A 19,923-nucleotide genomic window follows, 5' to 3' on the forward strand; every position below is an offset into this window, starting at 1 on the left:
TTTTTTGTAAACCTGGAAAATCCCTTTTCATAAATATTGCTCTTTAGCGCCCTTCAAAATTTTTTCCTCTTTTTTTTCATTATTTTTTCATGCCAAATCCAGTGATTTTCGTGACCTCAAAACTTATCCCAAATTTTTATGTATTTTAGGCTAGAAAGATAAACTTTAAACAAAAGATGACGTTCTATAGGTAGTCCACCCGGGCCTTAAATGAAATCTATAATAAGCTTTGTTCTGCTTGCTACTACTCATATATTTTGTCTTTCGAAAAAATTTCTAATATTTAATTTCTTTCAGGTGTGGTTGCATGCAGTCTCTGTCCCATGGAACACGATGGATCCTCGAAATCTCACGATATAAATATCTCCTTCAAGATTGGCTGTGGAGAGGATGAAATTTGTACCTCGTTAATATCTATTACTGGTTCTTTTCATTATGCGAGGTAAAAAATTTGAAGAAATCAGTAGCGAAGTGGTAAAATGTAACAACGAGAATTTCTACATTTTCATAAACTGACAATTATCTCTCTTGAGTACTAGCGAACAAAAATTTATCTAGAATACATTTTGTTTTATGAAAAAAAATTTACAATGTAATTTTACTAAAACTGGTAATTTAATACGAAATTTGAATTGTAATGGTTTACTGCTTAGCTTCTGGGATAAGCCAGATCGGAAAACTGAATGAACTGCTATCTTTTGACAGTAATGGAAGAACTCTTGAAAATAATACTTGGATCGTTGGTTCTAAGGATATAAATTTACAAGTGATTCTAGCAAATACTAAAGAACCAGCTTATTCGGCAGTTTTAGTGTTAACATTGCCGAAAAACACTTTCTTGCGGAGCATACTAGATTCTTGCAAGGAGGAGGTTGACAATGGCATTGTCAAAGTCATCTGTGCTTTAAATAATCCATTAGTGGTCAATCAAAATGTGAGTATTCCAACGAAAAGATAAATTACTTCCTCAAGAACAGTATATATTTTTTATTCATTCAGGTTTATCAAACTTTTGATGTTCTTTCAGAAAACATTAATTTTTGATTTAAATATGAACGAAGTTAACAACGGTTCACTGGATGGCACTAATTTGACTTTTACCGCAAGGGTGACAACTCGAAGTCGCCAGTTAGGCGATTCAGTAATGGTATTTCCGGTTTTTCTCAGATCCAATGCGTCTCTCACCTTAGAAGGGTCAGTAATTGAAAATTACTTATTACTATGAATGCCAATAGATACTAACAATAACAATTTTTGTAGGCATGCAAATGAGCGTAATTACGATCTTCCTGTTGAGTTCAGCGCTCAAAATATTTCATTCGAACATTTGTATAAAATTTCAAAATTCGGATTCACGCCTGTCCCAAATACAAAACTGATAGTGAAAGTACCTTATCGAGTTAAGGATAGGAAGTTTCTCGCTATAACGAATGCCCCAATGGTTGGATCTTTATACATAGATATCAAACAATGCTCCATTGATTTCCGAAGAAATTCAAGGTTTTGACGATTATTTCCATTACAGATCACGGTGTCTGGGAAATCTTATCGCTGTTATACCCATGATGTTCCTGTCATACAGAACAAACAGCATTCATTCATTCGCAAGGTCATTGGGCCAGATGAAACTGATAAATCCGAATTGAACGCACATAGCAATCTCTCCCGGTTAACGAGGAGTCCAGATTCTTTTCTGCAATCATTATTACTATCAAATGTCACTACTTTGTTAAATAACACAGCACGATTTTTCACATCAGCCACCCCCGGACCTAATTTGCGGACCGTCAACTGCTCTTCGACAAACGTTCAATGTGGCACAATTATTTGCAAAATCGCTGTTTTGAGTGGCGATCACGACAGCACTAGCTTGAGATTACAGTACTCCATAAGCATTTCGCAATTGATGGGGGATGAATGGTTGAATAATGATGGTCATATTATTGAGTTTATTTCAGAGGCGTGGGTGGATATTCAAGAACCAGTTAATTGGGCAGTTCGAGGAATAGGGTAAGAACTCTGTATGTAATCGCCATACGTCATTTTAATGTCAATTTAAATGAATTGATGAATTATTTATAGAAATGTCACAAAAGTTACGACAACGTTTATAAAAATCAATCCACCTCGCAGAGTGAATGTTTGGATAATAGTCGGATGTATTTTGTTGGGATTGTTGGCATTATTTCTAATTGCAATTGGCTTGAGACAGGTGAATATATTTTGGTAATGCAATAATTATTCTCAGATATGTCCATATAAAATGATGGAATGTGTCTTGCAGATGGGTTTTTTCCGAAGACAAAAGAAAGAAGAGATGAATGAAATAAAGGAGCACGACAGTCATAAGGATACTAGACGTCTGTCTGACACCAATTTCTGAAAATTGATAAGTGTCGTTGATAAATGAAGTAATAACTACAATTTGTGGAAAGTTAATTTATTTCATTATTTTATTATCTATTTTATTCATAGTTGTTGTATCATACAGTGCCACCAATTTGCAAGCAACGGGTGTCATCAACAGGTCTGCGTATTTAAATAGACACTCTGTGTTCACTACTTTACCCCCAAAATTTGTATGTACATTTAGATGAAAAAAAGGAAATTTTTTTTTATAAACAAGGACGTACACAATAAAATTTCGTACAACTTTTGCATTCCTCTTGTAACTGAGCACTTATTAGTCAAAGAGTAATACCACTTAATATTTCACTCTGAAATTCGAGAATCCAATTCAAAATGAATCAATCAATTAAGTAATGTTATGTAACAAATACAGATATTTGTCATTATCTTCTTAGAAAGGTGTCTTCTGGCGCGAAGACTGGCTCATGTAATGCAGCAGTTATATCATCATTGCCTTAATCATTTTTGAACATTGCAATAATTTTAAACTTAAAAAAAAAACTTAGAAAAAAGAACGATAAAGTGAATATAAGAGTATAAAAAGTCCAGCAATAATGATCATTTCGACGACAGGGAGACGTTGTTAGAAACAAATTCGTCATTCCAAACCGACTTCTACTTCTCCTGGATTTTCTTTTTTTTTAAAAAAACATCAGTAAATCACATTTTGATGATTTCAAAATTTAATGATACGATTTTGGTTCTTAAGTTCAGGACTGATGGACAGCTCCATGCCTCTCATGTTGGAAGGAAGACTTCCGACGAAAAAATGTCCTTGAAGAGCATTCTTCACCTGGGGACTGCTGATTGAGACTCTCACAATGTCAGAGACTCTTTCCAACTGTGTCCCATGTATTATCACTTCCAGGCGATTTAACAACTTTCATAGCTGTTCAGTTGCTGCATTCAATGTCACCTTGTGATGAGCGCAAAAGTCAAGCTCTAGGACGTAAGAGTAAAATTACGAGGACAATCTGATGATGTTGCACCACTAGAGCTACGAACTTCTCTTCAAGGACCGCTCAAAGACACTTGAACGATCCGAAGTTCGATAGACAGTTACACGTAGATATTGGGTGATGAAAACTTGCTGACAAGATCGATGCAGAGACTCTGCAGAATCTGTAGATTATTGGGTTTGCAGGTTTAAGAAGAGAAAAGAGACTTGAGACATTTCAACCATCTTCACTCCCAATCGTAAGGCCATTTGCTTGCCCTGAGCATTTTTCTTCACTTTATAAACTCTATTTTTCAACAGATATTTTTCAACAATTCACTGGCGAATTTAGATTGAAATAGCGTCTCCTAATCGTCAATCATTGAATTGAGAGGACTTTTTATCCCACTCGGATCTTACGATAAATTAATGACATATTAATTAAAAATGAATAATTTTTCCATTGATACTAAGTAATTCTCTTATTGATTGACAATAAATATCTAACGACCGTTAAAATTTATATCAACTCCCTTCGAAGTTTTCTAGGTATTTTGCACGATTACATGGGTTAGATATTTATCATCAATAAATCCACTCACTTGGGGAGATTTTGTAAAATTTTATTATCATTATATCCGATGTTTGTTGACAGAATCAGTCAATCGATTGGACAAGTGATAAGAAAAAAAAAATGTAATTGGAAATGGAAAAAATAAAAAGAGAATATATCCTTGCGTTCCATCAATAAACATCGAATACTCATCTTTAACTCATGTACGAAGTGTTGGAGAGTTAGATGAACAGTCCAAAACTTCGTGATCTATCATATTCTCTGTAATAAACATTTTTTTTTCTGAATTTTCTGTTGGTCGTGAGTGAAAATTTTGAACATTATTGTGAAGTGAATTTCCTCGGTTGAATTTATCACAAATTTAAGTCAAGAAAAAACTAAATTCTGATGTTAAAATTTGGATAAAACATCGATAGCCAAAAGCAGAACGAGAAAACTTAAATTTGTGATAGCTATTAAATTAGTAACTCCTAATAATTAATCTTTTCATGTGCGTGAACATCAACCACGTACGTATCGCCATTTATCACGGTTTTTTCCTCATTGGAGAAAAATGAAAAATCGTTGCATACAAAGTTAAAAACTGACAATATAATGATTCTACTTTTGAAATGCCTCCGGAGGAACTTGTCCACGTTTGAAGAATTCGTGAAATGCTGCTAACGCGTTATCGTAGTGCCATTGCACTTCTTTCAAGCACTTGAGACTCCACTCCAAGTTCATATCTGTTTGCTGACTCAAGGTCAATGTCATTTGCTGCTTCACCTGATCTGATGGGTCGACTGTTGCTGAAGTTGATGGCGATGGCTCTGATGCTGGAGTAGGCAATTTCTGGGCTTCATTAAGAAGTTGTTTCTCTTGAGCGGCTGTTGGGTGAGACAAATGTAGCTGCTCGTTTCGTATGCAGTAGCCAGCGCCTTCTGGAACGATGATGAAGGTCCGATGGAAATAACGAATTGTGTTGTCCGTTCGGTCAGGTTCTTTGAAGCAGCCAGTAATGGTTATAAGCATCATTGCATCCGTGACAAGTCCAATATCCATTGTGAAACTGTTTAAATAATGTTGAGTCTTGGGCATCTCTGAGATATACGATACAACAGGCAATCGTCCCTGTTTCAACAGTTTTCTCCTCCGTGAAACGTCATTCATACGAAAAAGATTCCTATTGTCAGCAGTATAAGCACTGAATCTGTGAAAATATAATTGAAGATATTTAATAATTTTCAGTGAATCTGTTATTTTCTATAGTCATTGTTGAACTTACTTATTCATGGTTGGACAAGGTGTAATGGATAAGCTGAAACACGCGTGCTCATGATAAGCATTGAGCAGTGGTTGGCGTGATTCACTGTCGAATACCATAAAGTACTGCTGCAAAAATTGATTTGCAATCTCTCGGGCGTTGGGATTAGCAGAAAAGATCCTCTTAGTAGGTGGTAGTTTAACCGAATCCTCTGACACATCGAAAAGAATGGGTGGTGGTAAATCAGTTCCATCCTGTCGAAGATAACAAATACAATCGAAAATATAAAAATTAACCACTTTCATTCCATCACTGGCGAGATATATCCATGCCTCTTCAATACTCACCAATCGCTGGAGTTTTGGGAACCGCTTCCTCACGTCACTGTCGACACGAAATAAAAGCCAGAAGCACGGAAGCTCCACGTTAATTGTGTTAAAACAAAAAATATTGTTCGTGATTAATTACAGGGCCGGCTTCATCAAAATCAACGATTACTGACTTATATGCAATTGCATGCAATTTAAAAAAATATATTATCCAATTCCCTGTAATACTTTATTTCAAAAGTCAACCAACAGTAGAGAAAAAATCACAGTACCTAACGTAATTATCCTGTCTCGTTCTATACTTGTTGCACAATGGATTTCCAGCTAATCTCAGCTCATCGAGTTTCAGGTCTTTGATACTATCAATCTGATTCATTTCCCTTATCTATAAGTATCATAATAGATTTCAATAATTATCATGATTCAAAAAGCAGAACCGATTGCATCATTTCGGTAGCAATAAGTGAATTACTCGGTTGTCGTTTTGTGGTGTTTTATGTCTAAGGAAAAGCAAATTGTCAATTACCTTATTGTCTCCAATATACAATATCTTCAAGTTTGGGAATTTGGTGGTAAGGACACTGAGTTTCTCGATGACATGGAGCTTATTATTGTCCAGATTCAAGGCTACTAAGTTGGGAAGATTTTCAGCTACAATGTCCAGCACAGCCATGAGTGTATTTGGTCTGAAGAGGGCACAGAAATAATCAGGAGCGAGATCGGGATCAGCATGAAAACGTGAGAGATCGATTGCATTGGTTTCAGGGACATATCTCTTAGCCATAGCCATCTTCATTTTTTGCTTGAGTGCGTCATCGATGTCGATCTGAGGAAATGCAGGTCGAACCTTTACGATTATTTTGAATCCATCGAAAGTGGTAATTTTCCGATCGCACTGCAGCAGCTTATTTGCTATTTTCTGTTCATCAACGAAGAATGTTACGTCCTTATCGGAGGTTTTGTACATTATCGGGATGAATGTCGTTTCCATGTGTGTCGAGAGTGTATTGATGAGGTACTCCTTATCGTATTTGGCACCGTAGGGGATAATGATTTTGTACCAATTAGCGTCTCCAACGGGTCCCTGTTTATATCTAGACATGAGAAAAGCAGGTCTTGCTCCTCTAGAAACAGGACTGTTTCGTCCTCTGAGACCACCACATCGTCGATCTCGAAATATACCAGTTCGTCCGTTGCTGTTAGTTGTTGATGACATCATAACGTCATCATCGAGACTAGTCTTTACAATTCTCTCCACGTTCTTTGGAAAAAAACGCTTCTCATGACGTGAGAGAGATTGGTTCTTAAATGATACCCTGGGTCTACTGCTTCCACTGAATTGTTTCATCTCGGTGTCTGTATTTCTTGGCACACGATCGTCGTGAACTGTAAGCATCAATGAGCGTATTTTTTTAAATTTTTGTCGTCATTATTACGATGGTGCGTAGATGATACGAGACAAGTAGGTTAAAAAGCCAATGGTGGTGACGAAATGACGTTGTTACTGATGGTGAGCATAGTCGTCAACGAGAGGCAAAATAGTGAATTTTGAGGATCACACTTACCGAAATAATGTTTATCGTCGGATCTAGAAGTGCCTCGTCGCATCTTAGTTGACTTTTTTGGCATTTTTTATCACAAAAAACAATGCGCTCTTTATTAAAAAAAAACACACACACAACACGTTCAGCGCGCGATGGTGTCTTAGCAGTGTTTGTCGAGTGGACACGAACACTTCCGATAACTCACGGAAATACAGCACTATTATCGAGTGAGTTTTAGTTATGTTGCCACAAGGCTATAGCGTTTTGCTCGACGTTCGGACAGAATCAGTGGATTTTTACCGATCAGCGGTAAATTATCAATCGACGAAAGTTCAGATTAATTCCGTATTCCGTAAGGTAATAAAATACTGACAAACAGTGTCGACATTTTAAGTTTAATTGGGACTACAATTAATTTGGTAGAACATTCTGAAAACGAATCATTTAACTCGTGTTGTTATGTTAGTCACTAAGAACACTTGAAAAAATAACGAAGAAAACAATGCAGCTAAAGGCATGACATTTCCTGTACCTGCCTTGCTGATGAAAAATAATCTTTCAAAACCTCGAAAAAATTGAATTTTCAACGTCAGTTTAAAAATTCGAGTATTCATTAAAAAATCAATTATCGTTCATCATATGAATGAGTGACTGAGTGATTTAGCCAGTCTGTAACTAACATTTCAATAAATTTATAATAGTGTAGTTTGAGTTTTCGTGTAAAATGGGCGAAAATTTGTCGTTCAGTAAGTGCTTCTTTGCATAACAACAATAGAGTCGCCGCGGTCTCACCCCCTAAATTTCGTTCTAGCCTCATAATCTTCAAAAGACAACCGTCTCCACCGAAACCTCCACTGAAGATCACGTCAAATGATATTTTTTTTCTTCTAGACTAATCAAATTATGGTTGGAAAACTGAAACTCGTTAAATGGATCAATCGAAGGGGGAGGTTGGCATCGACCCTCCAAAAGTTATTAAACGTGTTGGAGCATGTTTTACTGCCATTGCATCCTGCGTGGCACACGTTTGTCCCCGTGTTAAATCCTCGTCTTTCCCTGTTCATGGAAAAATCTCCGATAATTTTCGTATTTATAGGATTAATCCCTCGGTACTGTGAACATACGAGTGAGTGTAAGTTTGATGGAATCCGACAACCAGCTGCATGTGACACCACACGAGCCCGCCTTTTCATCTGTTCAGCAGAGAGAGAGACTGAACAATTCATTTTCCCCCTTTTTTCTTGGTCGGCCCTCTCTCACTCTCTATTTGCTGTCCCTCGGTAAGCCGCTTATGTTAATGCACGATTTTTGCGCTTTTTTGGAAATTTATCCACCCTGCGTATTTAATCCGACATGAGACAGGGATTGAGAACGATAATTTCAGTCCAATAGAGACGTATGATCGAAAACTACAGCGAATGGCACAATTTTTATTTTTGTTTTCATTCATTCATCAGAGCATAAGAAGATTACTTCAATTCCCCCAAAAATTTAATCTTTTGAAAGACATCTCTGAATAACTCGCCAAAAATAAGAGAAATGTCATTTTTCCCCTTTCCTCTTTCGATTACCTTCGATGGTCAGCCTTGCCAATTTCTAGGTGAAATATTCTTCTCAATGCGGTGCTCAAAATATCTGGGAATTGTGCCGAAAGTAATAAATAGTAGAATCTTCAATGAACTGGTAATGAATGAGAGCTACCATCGTCCAACAACTCAATGTCTGAGATTATCTTCTGTCTCTGGAGTGTTTCTTCTCATGATACCTGTCAATTACCCGATAACACATCACAAAAAAGACCTAATATAGGACAGGGATGTCAAAGTTTTTAGAGAAGTGACGTGGAAATGAAATAGGGAACTTTTTCTCTTCAGAGAACGCACGATGATTTTCGAAAGAGCGAGGCCAATTATACCTTAATTGGTAGATAAAAGTATAAGCACAATCTTCAGAATTCTGATATAACGACAAAATGAGAAAAAATTGGCGTTTTCCCATTATGAGTGTTTCGGTATTTTGTCTCTCGCCAGTAATCGGAGAATGATTATCTCTCAGACACTCTTCTAATGCAAATCGTTACAATGTGGATTACGTAAGTGTCAAAGTTTTCGGTGAAATGAGTAAAATGAGGAAACTTTATATTGGAATAATGCAGCGATGTTTGTACAGGGTTTGAACGTGGGCGGTGAAGATAATAAAGGAAGGGCAGGCATCAAGGACGAAGGGGAGAATTGCAAGGTAGACCTAGGTGACACTGGGTAAGTCACATTTTGCTATCGATTAATGATAATACCTTTGTTTGAGCAGAACTCTGTGCTGATGAAAGGAGAATGAAAAAGATTGAAACTGCCCCTTGGGCCCATTGACATAATTCAAATTTTAGTGCATACATTTTGTACCATTCGCAAAGCGTTTACCAAGAGATTACAAGTTACAAATTAGACTCATATATTGTGGGATTAGGTTCTATACTGCCGATATATACTTTATAGTTTAGGATAGATGGGATGGGAAAGAGGGTGCTTTACTGGGATACTGTTCAAACAACAGCTCAGAACCGACGGACTACATCTGGACAGCTACTAAACGTATTAACGTCATAATTCAGAGGAATATTTTACAAGTGTGCGTACTATTCTTTTTTTTTTATATATTGCTTGATCCTTTTTAAGGTTTTTCGAGGCTTGGAGGTATCTTCCCCAACTAACCGACTCGTTTTCATTTTTTTATATTATTGCAAACACCCAAAAGGATTTCTTCTCTTTCAAATTCACAATGATAGGATTAGAAATGAGAATACTGGTCGGTGGATAAGAAATAATGGAAGTAAAAATTTTCTTCCTAAATTCAATATGTCATTAAGGTAATTAAGTTGGTAATTATTCCGGTTGATTAATTAATTGCCGTTTTACACTTTATTAAGGTGAATAATGGCTTTTAATAGAATTTTTACAATCCTTCTCACTACCATGTTCTTGGATAATATTTGCTTTCAGATTAGCAATAACATTTCGAGTGTTAAAATTTTTTCACGGCAATTTTCGCATTCTTTGCATTGTTCTTTAAATTTATTTCCATTGAAAATCTACGGAGAATAACGCGCAAATCTACTTTCAAGATTTCATCTGTCAGGTAGTGAGAAATTTCGTCTGTGCGCATTGTTTATTCTATTAGCATGTTTGATCCCCTAACAGTTGACCAGCAATTACAGACAATTCTCAATCAATGACAATGGCTCGAAGCGGCGGCACTGTAAATTCTGTTATCGTGTCTCGTGACTGGAGATTTTTTTTTATTCCATTCTCCCGGTCTTTACAACTCGTACATCAACGTAGGGTCTGAGAATTGCCCATTGAGTGAATTACGATTTACATTGCGGGTGGTCGAGATTGCGTTACTGAGAAATATTTACGGTGGCACGCGCCTCGGGATTTCACTAGTTGTTATATTACCCAACGGTTTATGTCGCTTTATGTCGCCACTTACTCGTGTAGTGCTACTGAGGATGGAACCACCATCTCTACAGCCTATTTTAGTAGTAGAAAGAGAGTGATCAATGGGAATCACATTTTCTGTTATTTCAAACACGTGCGTATAATATAATTTGTTGACGTTTCGAATCCATCGAAAAATTCTATTACGCTTCCTCATGGAAATGAACAAGTTTTAACGCACTCGAAATGAAAGATGGAAAAATTAACTTGTATAAAAAATTAATATTAATGACCCAAGGTTTATATTGACTCAGGCTAACGATATTGTTATATCCCCTGAAGAATTCCCCAATATAATTCGTGGGGCACGGAAGCTCTGAAAGATATATATTACGACGAAGGCTTCGTGGTATACGCAAGAAAATAGACGATTAAGTGAGGATTTGAAGGGCAATACTTACAAATATTAAGCAAAAATTATTTCGAGAGTTAGCCATTTTGGTAAATATGTATATTAGGGGCCTCATTTCCGATTAAGCGGTGTAAGCCTCTCAACTCTTTTGGCACCATCTCACAAAAAGGAAGTGCAATAGAGATCTTACAGTGGAAAGACGTCACATTTTCATACGATTAAGAGAGCCGCTAACCCTTATATGTGGTTAATGAATTTATATTGGTGTTATCAGGTACTGGGTTTGGGGGGTAACGTTTAGCCACCGTTCTGAAGTATTCGTACAACACTTCTTGTGTCTAAAACGGTGATAAAACACGAATCGATCGCCAACCTCCATTGTAATGCATTTTCCGACATTTGGAATTGAGTTTTTTTATGAGGTTGTGTGCGAAAATTCCGACTTTTCGCTTTTTTTCCACTGAAAATAGGTGCGGCCTCCAATGTACATATCTACGTCCATTTTTACCGATGCACGGACAACCACAGAGAGTTAACGAATTGACGAATTAATTAATTAACAAATAAAAAAGTCAATAGATCTCGGTAACTTGTTAGTTGGAATGGAGGTTCGGTAAATATTGCTAAACCGTATATGTGCATATCTTGATTAATAAAGTTTGGCCAAATTTGCGGGACAGTTATATGAGATAATCAAGAGGTATGAGGTTTTGTGAGTATTTGGTTTGTATACATTCGTAGAAATTGCAGTAAATTATCCGCCGTATGAGATCATAATATCAATAAATTTTCAAAATTGCCAACTCAAGTCAGCTCTCAAACGAGATTTGCTCTTCTAATATACGTTTGATGAAATTGCAATGCTATCGAACGTTTCTCTGAACCATTGAATTACCACTCAAGTATACAATGATTGTTTTCATTGTCAATCTTTCTTTTTAGTCATTTCCATGACTACGAGGATGGGATTGTGCGGTACAGCTCTTACTTAGAGGTAGAGCGCGTTACAGCGCGCATGATTGGGTAGTAATACCAAAATATTAATAATAAATAATACTCGATTAATAAAACTAATTCAGTATATTTGCTCAAGTCGCTGTTTTCCTACCGGTAATAATTGCATTTGATCAAATATTCGTTAAATCAAATATATGTAGCGATTTTTTTCTCCCGAACAACGTACATCCGTCCGTTGTGTTATATCCTCGTAATTTATCGTTGCTTCGACGACTAACTCCGTGACTAAGTCACCGTATCAAAATCCCCTGTCCCCTGGTACATTTACAGGGATAATATTCACTCTATAGACACTCGGTTGGAAATGAAAAGTACAGAAAGCGAAAGGGAGATTGGAGTGGAATATCGAGAAATGGTTTGACACTCAACTGTGTGTTGTCATTTGAGTTTACATTTTGGTAAAAGGGGAACGGCTGGAGATAGGGGATAACTGGTGAGTCTGTGCAATATTGTTGAAGCTCTTTCGGCGATTCGATACGCGTTAAACTCGCGCGCCTCTCCTTTTCACTTTTCTCCACTCCTGCAGTGTATGTTTACTGCTTGGAGGGTTTAGGCATCGGGATGATTTGATTTTTATCTTTCTCCGAGGTCTGAGAGAATATTTTTACAACGATGTAAAAAATATGAATGCTTTAGTGCAGTGGTGCGAAATACTTGGAAACTAGAGAGAGAAAAATTTTGTATTTTTCCCTAATATTTGGGAATACGCTCATTACCCCAATTCTAAATCTCGGTAGGGTAAAAATTTATTTTTCTCACATTTTCGGTGGATAATCGAGAGGCGTTAAATGTTATATATTATCTTCTTCTTTGGGCGTATTTAATTGTTATTCTAATCGGAATTTCTAGACGTTCATCGTGATCATTTATTGATTCTCAATCTGGGTTGAATTTGGAACTAATCTCCATAACTATCCATCTAACTTCGAAAAGCGTGCAAATGTATTCTACAGTAATAAGCCCATGATAAATAATTCATTTGAGAACGAAGGAACTGAAGCTCCTGAGTAGTTGATAAAAATAGAAAATGAGGGAAATTTGATAAACTGTGAGTTTCTCTGGTTCTCTCTACTTGTTGGAAAAATATATTTCTAGCGTGATGACATCTTCGAAATGGTCTCCCCACAAAATGTTGTCCATCTACGGAAATCTGATGAAGGTAGCAACGATTCAGATCTCTCCACTAGTCCACCCACGTCAATACCAAGTTCCTGGCACTAGTGTGGGTGGTACTCATTTATCCTTAACCATGAGTGAAATGGCCTATATTCAACCACAACCTCACGAAGACGGAAGTGGAATCCTTGAGGAGTCATTGGGGCCAGAAGACTTTCAACGAAATTCCTTTTTATCCCAAGCTCTCGATATCCGATATACCCCTTACTTCATCTAGTTAGCTTAGCTCTTAAGGACAAGAACGAAGATCCAGGAGATTATATTCTCCGAGGAAATTGTCATTCCACTGTACTTCCCTTTCTGAATACCGAAAATCAATCTACGCCACCTCTCTGGTAAGTAAAATCCCCCCGGAGGGTGATACAACACAAGTAAAAAAATTGACTTACGTGCAAAAAATATATATTTTAAAAAATGTACATAGGGCTTGAGAAGATGATAAAAATTGTTGAAATTAGTGCTCCATTAAATTACTACCGTCAGAGAGAATTTTTTCAAGAGAATCAAGTGAAGAATAGTAACTGCGGGTTATTATGCATTGAAAATTAACAATAGCTGTCCACCAGTTTGAAACGATTGAATAAACTACCACCGAAGCGTTCCAATGTGAATTGGCCATAAATCGCCGTCAAATTCCAATCGACCGCAGTGTATAAATTCAATGCATATGTGTACACCCCTCCACTCGTGTCCATTCAATCTGCACCGTCAAATGTATTAACCATAAAAAAAAAGAAAGATACGTGCAGCCAATAAGAATAACGTCGCACGTGATGAATAATACGATTACAGTCCATTGATCATTGACGCTCTCATTGGGTGTTTTTGGGATAAAAACCCCTGGAAAATTTGTCCCATTGAGTAAATGGGCGGTTCGCGTATTTAGTCGAGTGTGCCTCGATTGTCATGTGGATTCAGTGTGTATGTATTAGTGGACGAATAAGCGAGGGAGGTGAAGAGGGATGTAGGAAAAAAAATTGAGAAGAAATATTTGTTGGTTTTTTATTTGTATAGGAGGACAGAAAAGATGAAAAAAAAAATGGTAAAAGAGCATCGAGCGCCACCTGGACCAAGGATCGCGCTCATTCATCTGTAAAATTGCCGTAAAATTGCTGCAGGAGCGATATTTTATTCCATTGAGAAGTACCGTGGATGCCACTTTTTGGGGTGTTTATGGGATTTTATGGACTCGTGAAGGTAAAGAGGGGTTGAGGGACGCTCAAAAAGATGAAAAGTTCGGTGCTATGACACCTGGTACAACTGGAATGAGATTTTGTGGTTTACCGTCATTTGCCTCTCGTTTCGGTTTCGGAAAATAATTCCACTTGGAATTATTTTCCTCTTCAATGTTTCTTACAATTTTTCAATTTTTTTATCATCTTTTTGTATTGAGTTTTATGGTGACGACGAAAGTCATTTGAAATGGATTGTGCAATGGACAGACGTGCACTATCTCCTACTATCACAATCAGCCTGAGATTTTAATAAGCCAATGTTGAGAGACCCTTATTGCAGTGAAACCGCGAAGTTATACATAACATACGGGTGTTTCACGTTTTACGCTCTGACTTTTATGTTGTGACTTGAGGAAAATTTTCATGTGCTCATGGACAAAACGTGGAACTTGCCGGTTTGTTTATGTATTCATATTCTGCACGCAACAATGGGGGCGAATTAAACTGCTAGTCATTCTTCCGTGACGTAAAAGTTTATGTTTTTCCGGAGCTCAGTCGCTACATGCTCCCCTATAATTCTGCTCATCATTTTTTCTAACGCTTCTAAAAATAAAATAAAGCTCTCACCATTATTACAGGATTATTGTTTAACGGTTCTCCTCTGGAAATGGATATAAATTGTTAAATTGAATAGCTAGGAATGAAAATTTTATTTCTCTACTAAATCTCAAAAAAGCTCTACATCGCTATTTTTATTTCCTCAATTATCCTTTAACAAGCGTTTAATTTTAGTGAACAATTGCCTCTTGTCTGATTGCAGTTCAATTCTTCAATTCTAAGGGAGAGTATATCTTTTATTCCACCTAAGCCTCAATTAACTGTATAAATGATGTAATACGTATTCCGATTCCCCAGAGGAGCACATGAACGAGAATCTGACACGTAGGGCACGTATAATGACTTTGACAGTTGATCCCCCCATACGTGTCTTATGAATTTATAAAAGGTACCTGAGGGATTCACCAGCAATATGAATTGCTGAGTCGGAAACATATCAAGAGTTATGTATACATAGGTGAAGAGTGTATGCTACGAAAAATAGGATTTTCACGTCTGTATGCTTTTGGGGTGCAATTGCCCCGTCATTGGAGCTTCATTTTTCGCGTTAGAAACGGGCGGAAGTACTGACAGTACCACAGAAAGAAATACGAGAATAGAGAATAAAGAGGATTCTCAGTAGCTTTTAGTAAATTACAAAAACCAATAATATATTCAGTACGTCTCATTGAAACCATTCGCCATATGTTCCACGGATTGAATTGCAATTTTCTCAAACTTTCATGAATATTTATCGGCAGTCATAAATCAATCATCGCAACACCGTAACGGTTTTCTCAGTTCATCCTCCAACAATCAATAAATAATTCACACCCAACCATAAAAACCAACACGTGAATCGAATTGTACACCGAATTTTTAGAACAATGGGGAAATCTGATTGGAAAGAACAAATTGACAAGTCAATTCGAGTTCTTCTGGACGTCGGAATAATGCCCTTCAGAATAATTGAAGGAATACAGTATTTGCCAGTTGAGTTTAATCCTCTTTGGCATACTCGAGGAGATAAAAATAATAATTTAAGTCGCAGTAAGAATAATGGATGAGAGGAGTATTATAACAGAATGCAAACTTAAAAGCGAGAGCGCCGTATTCCGAACAACTCCCGTTATTTGAATACTTCGGTGAGGGTGGGATTTTTATGAATGAAAAATTCTTCAAGTCCAGTAGCTGAGATCTGCTAGCTGCAAATGGGCTTAAGAGATCACGAGTGACTGGGGGTGAAAAAAGATGAGGGTGCATCATGCAGTAAAGCAGATAAACTCGGTTCATTTTCTTTTCTTTGGGGATGAAAAAAAGAGCGTCGCTCGTAGTTTCACGGACGACGTCATTACGTCCCATGATATTCTCACGGGTAAAACTGCCAGTATACCAAGTGCATTATTATAGCCATTTTTGGGGATGTTGTGGGGTCGATTCATCGTGCCTAACAAGCCATGGGGTATCCATATACCGGATGGATACTACTTGGCCCTCTTTCGCGCGTGTCAAAACACGAAACACTGTAATGAAGAGGGGATACGATGCACCAAGGGTAAGAGAGAGGTGGAAAAAAAAAAGAAAATATAACTGAGAAAATTATCGAATGATGTACGCAAGAGTGATCACGGGTGATGGTAATACAGTGGGATCGTGTGGCTCCTCTTCAGCTACATTGTTGGTGAACACAATGTCATGAGCTTGTGAATGAACTTGAATCTTTTTCATCAATGCCCAATGTCTGCCCATTCTACTTTTTATTATTTTATTAATGCCCTCTCTACTCTCTACATTATTATGTATTTTTTCCTTGTTTTATTTATTTATTTTGTTTATATTGCCGAATGGAAGCATTATAATCGTGGAAATTTATATAGTCCTCGATATTTATTAAAATTCAATTCGTTTATTAATTTTTTAAAATTATTATTGAGAAATAACTCATAACTGGCGTATCTTCTGACCCCTCTCGATATGCATTTATAACATGCGTTGAAGGTATCGATTGGAGGAAAATAGATGGAAAGGAGAGGTCTTCCAAGATTTATCTATATTCATCGTAGAAGAGAGGACAAGAAGGGTTGTTTTTTTTTTGTCACTTTGCTTTGTAAAATGGAGTTGTTCAGAGAACGTATTGAAAGTCGTTCTTGTGTCATTGATTTTGAGTTTCATCTATCGATAGGCCCCTGTTTGTAGCCCTGACAATGGGAAAGCTTCTTGTTAGTTGAAGGCGGGCAATGAAAAGAATTTTCGCAGCTATCCTTCTCATATTCACGTATGCTCTTTCTCTCCTCCATGTTATAAAGGAAATAAAACCTCGGATCATGTGTCTTTTCTTCCGCGTAAACCACGTAGAAACACGTGTTGATATATAGATGTCGTCCTCAGGTGTAGATAAATATAGGAGATGTATGTTTGCCATTCCCATCATTTTTATTTTCCTTCTTTTACCTCTTTTTTTTAACCGTTATTGATGGCCCATGCTTGTTTCTATTCTCTCGTTGATTCTCTCAAATGGATCTTCTCCTTTTCATGGGATTTCTCATTCTTCGTTCATGCCTGTACACTAAAAGCGGTGCTTGGAGTGAGTAGATACATTGAGAGGAATATTTTGAATCTGTAAAACCCGCGTTCTGATGAAATGAGTCGAGTTAATTGCACGAAAAATCCCGGCTTTACTTGGGACTATAACGGCGCTGGCAATTCTTCAGGACTCAAGGGCTCGAAGATGCATTTTTCGTGCATTTCAGGCAGTCAGTTTTATTCCATGCTTTTCCACGTGATATTTTTGTTATATAAATCATAGCGCGTCTAGCATTGTGCATCTAATAACGGTTGCATGATATCAATATTTCAATGATTATTTACATTTTCTCTAAATTGACTTCAAACCCGGAATTTCATCATTTACTCATGTATATTCTGAGTAATTCATTTCTTCTTTCTAAATTAAAGCATTCGGAAGTAATGCAACCAATGAGGTCAGATAACAGCCAGGATACAGAGTGTGAGGATGGATTTATGACACATTATTCACGAGCCACAGAACCAAATTCAATAGCGAGAGTATCGTCTTGAAGCATCCTAATTAGCATATTAATAATCACAATCCACATAAAACTCAAGGAATTATCATACATTAAATTCGTTCATAAATCGAAAGTGTGGCATTCGAAAATATAGATTCGAACACTTATAAATAGATAGCAAATGCACAGAATCAATTTTGTATATATACATATATATATATTGTTGAGAAGCTCTTCCTCTTAAAAATGGTATATGATTTATCTCCATTTAAACATTCCTATACAGTGTAAATTTCAATTTAAGAGTAATTCGGAAAAGTAACGCAAGAGAAAATTTTGCCTTTCACGATTAATTATTCACAGACTACATAATACTACTCAATATTGAAAAAAGCACCTCCAAGCTTGTTCCAGGGGCTTCAAAATGGCCTATAACTCATTCCAATTTAGAAAAAAATCAATTAATTACGGCCAATCAAACAGAAGAACTCTCAGAATTGAGAAACTATTAAATTTAACTTCAAACGACAAATCATTCACAAGCCACATGATCAAACCAAATATTCAGTATATCATGTAGAAGTACATTGTTATCCCTATCTGTGTAAAAATAAATAAATGATCGTTAATTGAATGAAAACAAAGCCAAAATCGTACACCATTTTTTAAATAATGGATTATTGACTGAAAATTTTCCAAGTGCTCATCTTTCCACCCACAGATTACCCTGTGGGAAATCGATTTCAAAGATCTAATTTCTTTCTTTATATTTCTCGAACCCTGAAAATGATATTAAAATCGGAGGTGTGCGATCTCATCCTCAATTAGTGGTCATTTCCATTTTTTAAAATAATGACAAGAGATCGTACTGCGCACCAGCTCGCGGATATGAAACCATTTCTGTAAGAGAGTTACGACTTTGTAATGTCACGTCACCTTAGGCAGACCAATAAGGAATGGTGGCTTAATGATTTCGAGATTTTCCACATATTCGATTGTGTCAACCGTGTCTTTTTTAAAATAGGATTTATATTTAGATAAAAAAATCAGTGCTTGAGCCTTTTAGATTTATTTGAAAAAAAAAGTGGGCAGTAAATTCTAGCGAGTTGGGTAATGGAACTTTTATTCAGGGCTCATCAGAAATTAATGTTACGTATAGGACTGTACGGATGGACCCTCGGCAATTCAATTTCATCGAGTAACTTCAGGAAGGTAGAGAGAAAAAACGTGGGCATAAAGTTGTGGAGTTGAAATGAATCAATAAAACCTCACTTGAAGGATCTCATCATGGTGGATATTTGTGAGCGTTCGTCGTATATTTGATGTATATATCTTCTGAAGATGATTCTAGTAAACACGGCATGCTATCTTGTTTTATAATCACGGTATTTTTCTAGGTTTTCCTCAATATGACTTTTCTTTGAAAAGCTCTGGAGCTTCTATCATATCATTTCGCAATCATTCTGCGATGTATCATGGCATGAGGTATTTCGACATTTATTCTGGAAATTCCATCTCTGCCCTTGCCGTATATTTCTTGGGGGGATGAAATGATTTACGTCAGTACTGAAACTCCGGTCATTCTCGCTCGAATATTTTTAAAGGAAATTGCCGAGTGTTAATGTTAAATTCTGTTTTAAGGCCTCAATTATAATTCGATGGGGATTTTCTTCTCCGTCTAATATAATTCTCGCCACGAGAAGGGTTAAGGGATTTTTTCTTACTTAATAAAAATTTTATTGAATATTCCTCTGAGTATTTTGGTAGTATCCGATTTGCCAGAAAAATATACTTATTGTGATTTTGTAAAAAAAGTGGTTGTATTTAAACTTTCAATTTACGGAGAAGAAGTGAATTGAGGGTGTCAAGATGAGGTTTATCGATCCTAGAGTGCGATCAGTTGGATTATCCTGAGTAACTACTTTTTTCTTTTGTCTGATATAAAATTTCCCACCCTTTCACTTTCTCTCTTTCCACCGTCAACTTTCTTCTTGTTACCTGCAGGACGTATGAGATTGAGTAAGACGGTTATATAGTTCACTTCTCC

At 36.7% G+C, this 19,923-nt stretch overlaps 2 protein-coding genes across 3 annotated transcripts in view; one reads left to right on the top strand and one right to left on the bottom strand.

Moving 5' to 3' along the window:
• LOC105265121 (integrin alpha-4-like) overlaps positions 1–2,910 on the top strand; it is a 5,976-nt gene extending 3,066 nt beyond the window's left edge. The window contains exons 9-15 of one of the 2 annotated variants that reach the window (XM_011302442.1): positions 298–442; positions 706–934; positions 1,028–1,194; positions 1,261–1,441; positions 1,526–2,010; positions 2,083–2,212; positions 2,285–2,910. In XM_011302442.1, coding sequence (XP_011300744.1) covers positions 298–442; positions 706–934; positions 1,028–1,194; positions 1,261–1,441; positions 1,526–2,010; positions 2,083–2,212; positions 2,285–2,383 — 1,436 coding nt within the window. In that variant the 3' untranslated portion in view covers positions 2,384–2,910. Of the gene's footprint in view, positions 1–297; positions 443–705; positions 935–1,027; positions 1,195–1,260; positions 1,442–1,525; positions 2,011–2,082; positions 2,213–2,284 lie in introns of those variants that run through there. The other variant, XM_011302443.1, reaches the window with a different exon arrangement.
• On the bottom strand, positions 2,436–7,215 carry LOC105265120 (nuclear RNA export factor 1-like). Its single transcript, XM_011302441.1, has 6 exons — positions 7,058–7,215; positions 6,019–6,878; positions 5,765–5,877; positions 5,511–5,547; positions 5,185–5,417; positions 2,436–5,109 (listed from the first exon to the last, which is right to left on the bottom strand). Exons 1-6 carry the CDS (start codon positions 7,119–7,121, stop codon positions 4,521–4,523), a joined length of 1,896 nt encoding a protein of 631 aa, XP_011300743.1. The 5' UTR covers positions 7,122–7,215; the 3' UTR covers positions 2,436–4,520.
• Positions 7,216–19,923: the final 12,708 nt, after the last annotated feature.

Source organism: Fopius arisanus, unplaced genomic scaffold, assembly GCF_000806365.1.
Source record: "Fopius arisanus strain USDA-PBARC FA_bdor unplaced genomic scaffold, ASM80636v1 scaffold00027, whole genome shotgun sequence".
NCBI classification, from domain to species: Eukaryota; Metazoa; Arthropoda; class Insecta; order Hymenoptera; family Braconidae; genus Fopius; species Fopius arisanus.

Excerpts from the sequence above, each read along its gene's own strand:
- LOC105265120 (XM_011302441.1), bottom strand. The coding sequence starts at position 7,121 with ATGCCAAAAAAGTCAACTAAGATGCGACGAGGCACTTCTAGATCCGAC. Across the intron at positions 5,878-6,018 it reads TGTATATTGGAGACAATAAG|ATAAGGGAAATGAATCAGAT; the intron begins GTAATTGACAAT and ends TGATACTTATAG. Across the intron at positions 5,418-5,510 it reads TCCCAAAACTCCAGCGATTG|GATGGAACTGATTTACCACC; the intron begins GTGAGTATTGAA and ends TATCTTCGACAG.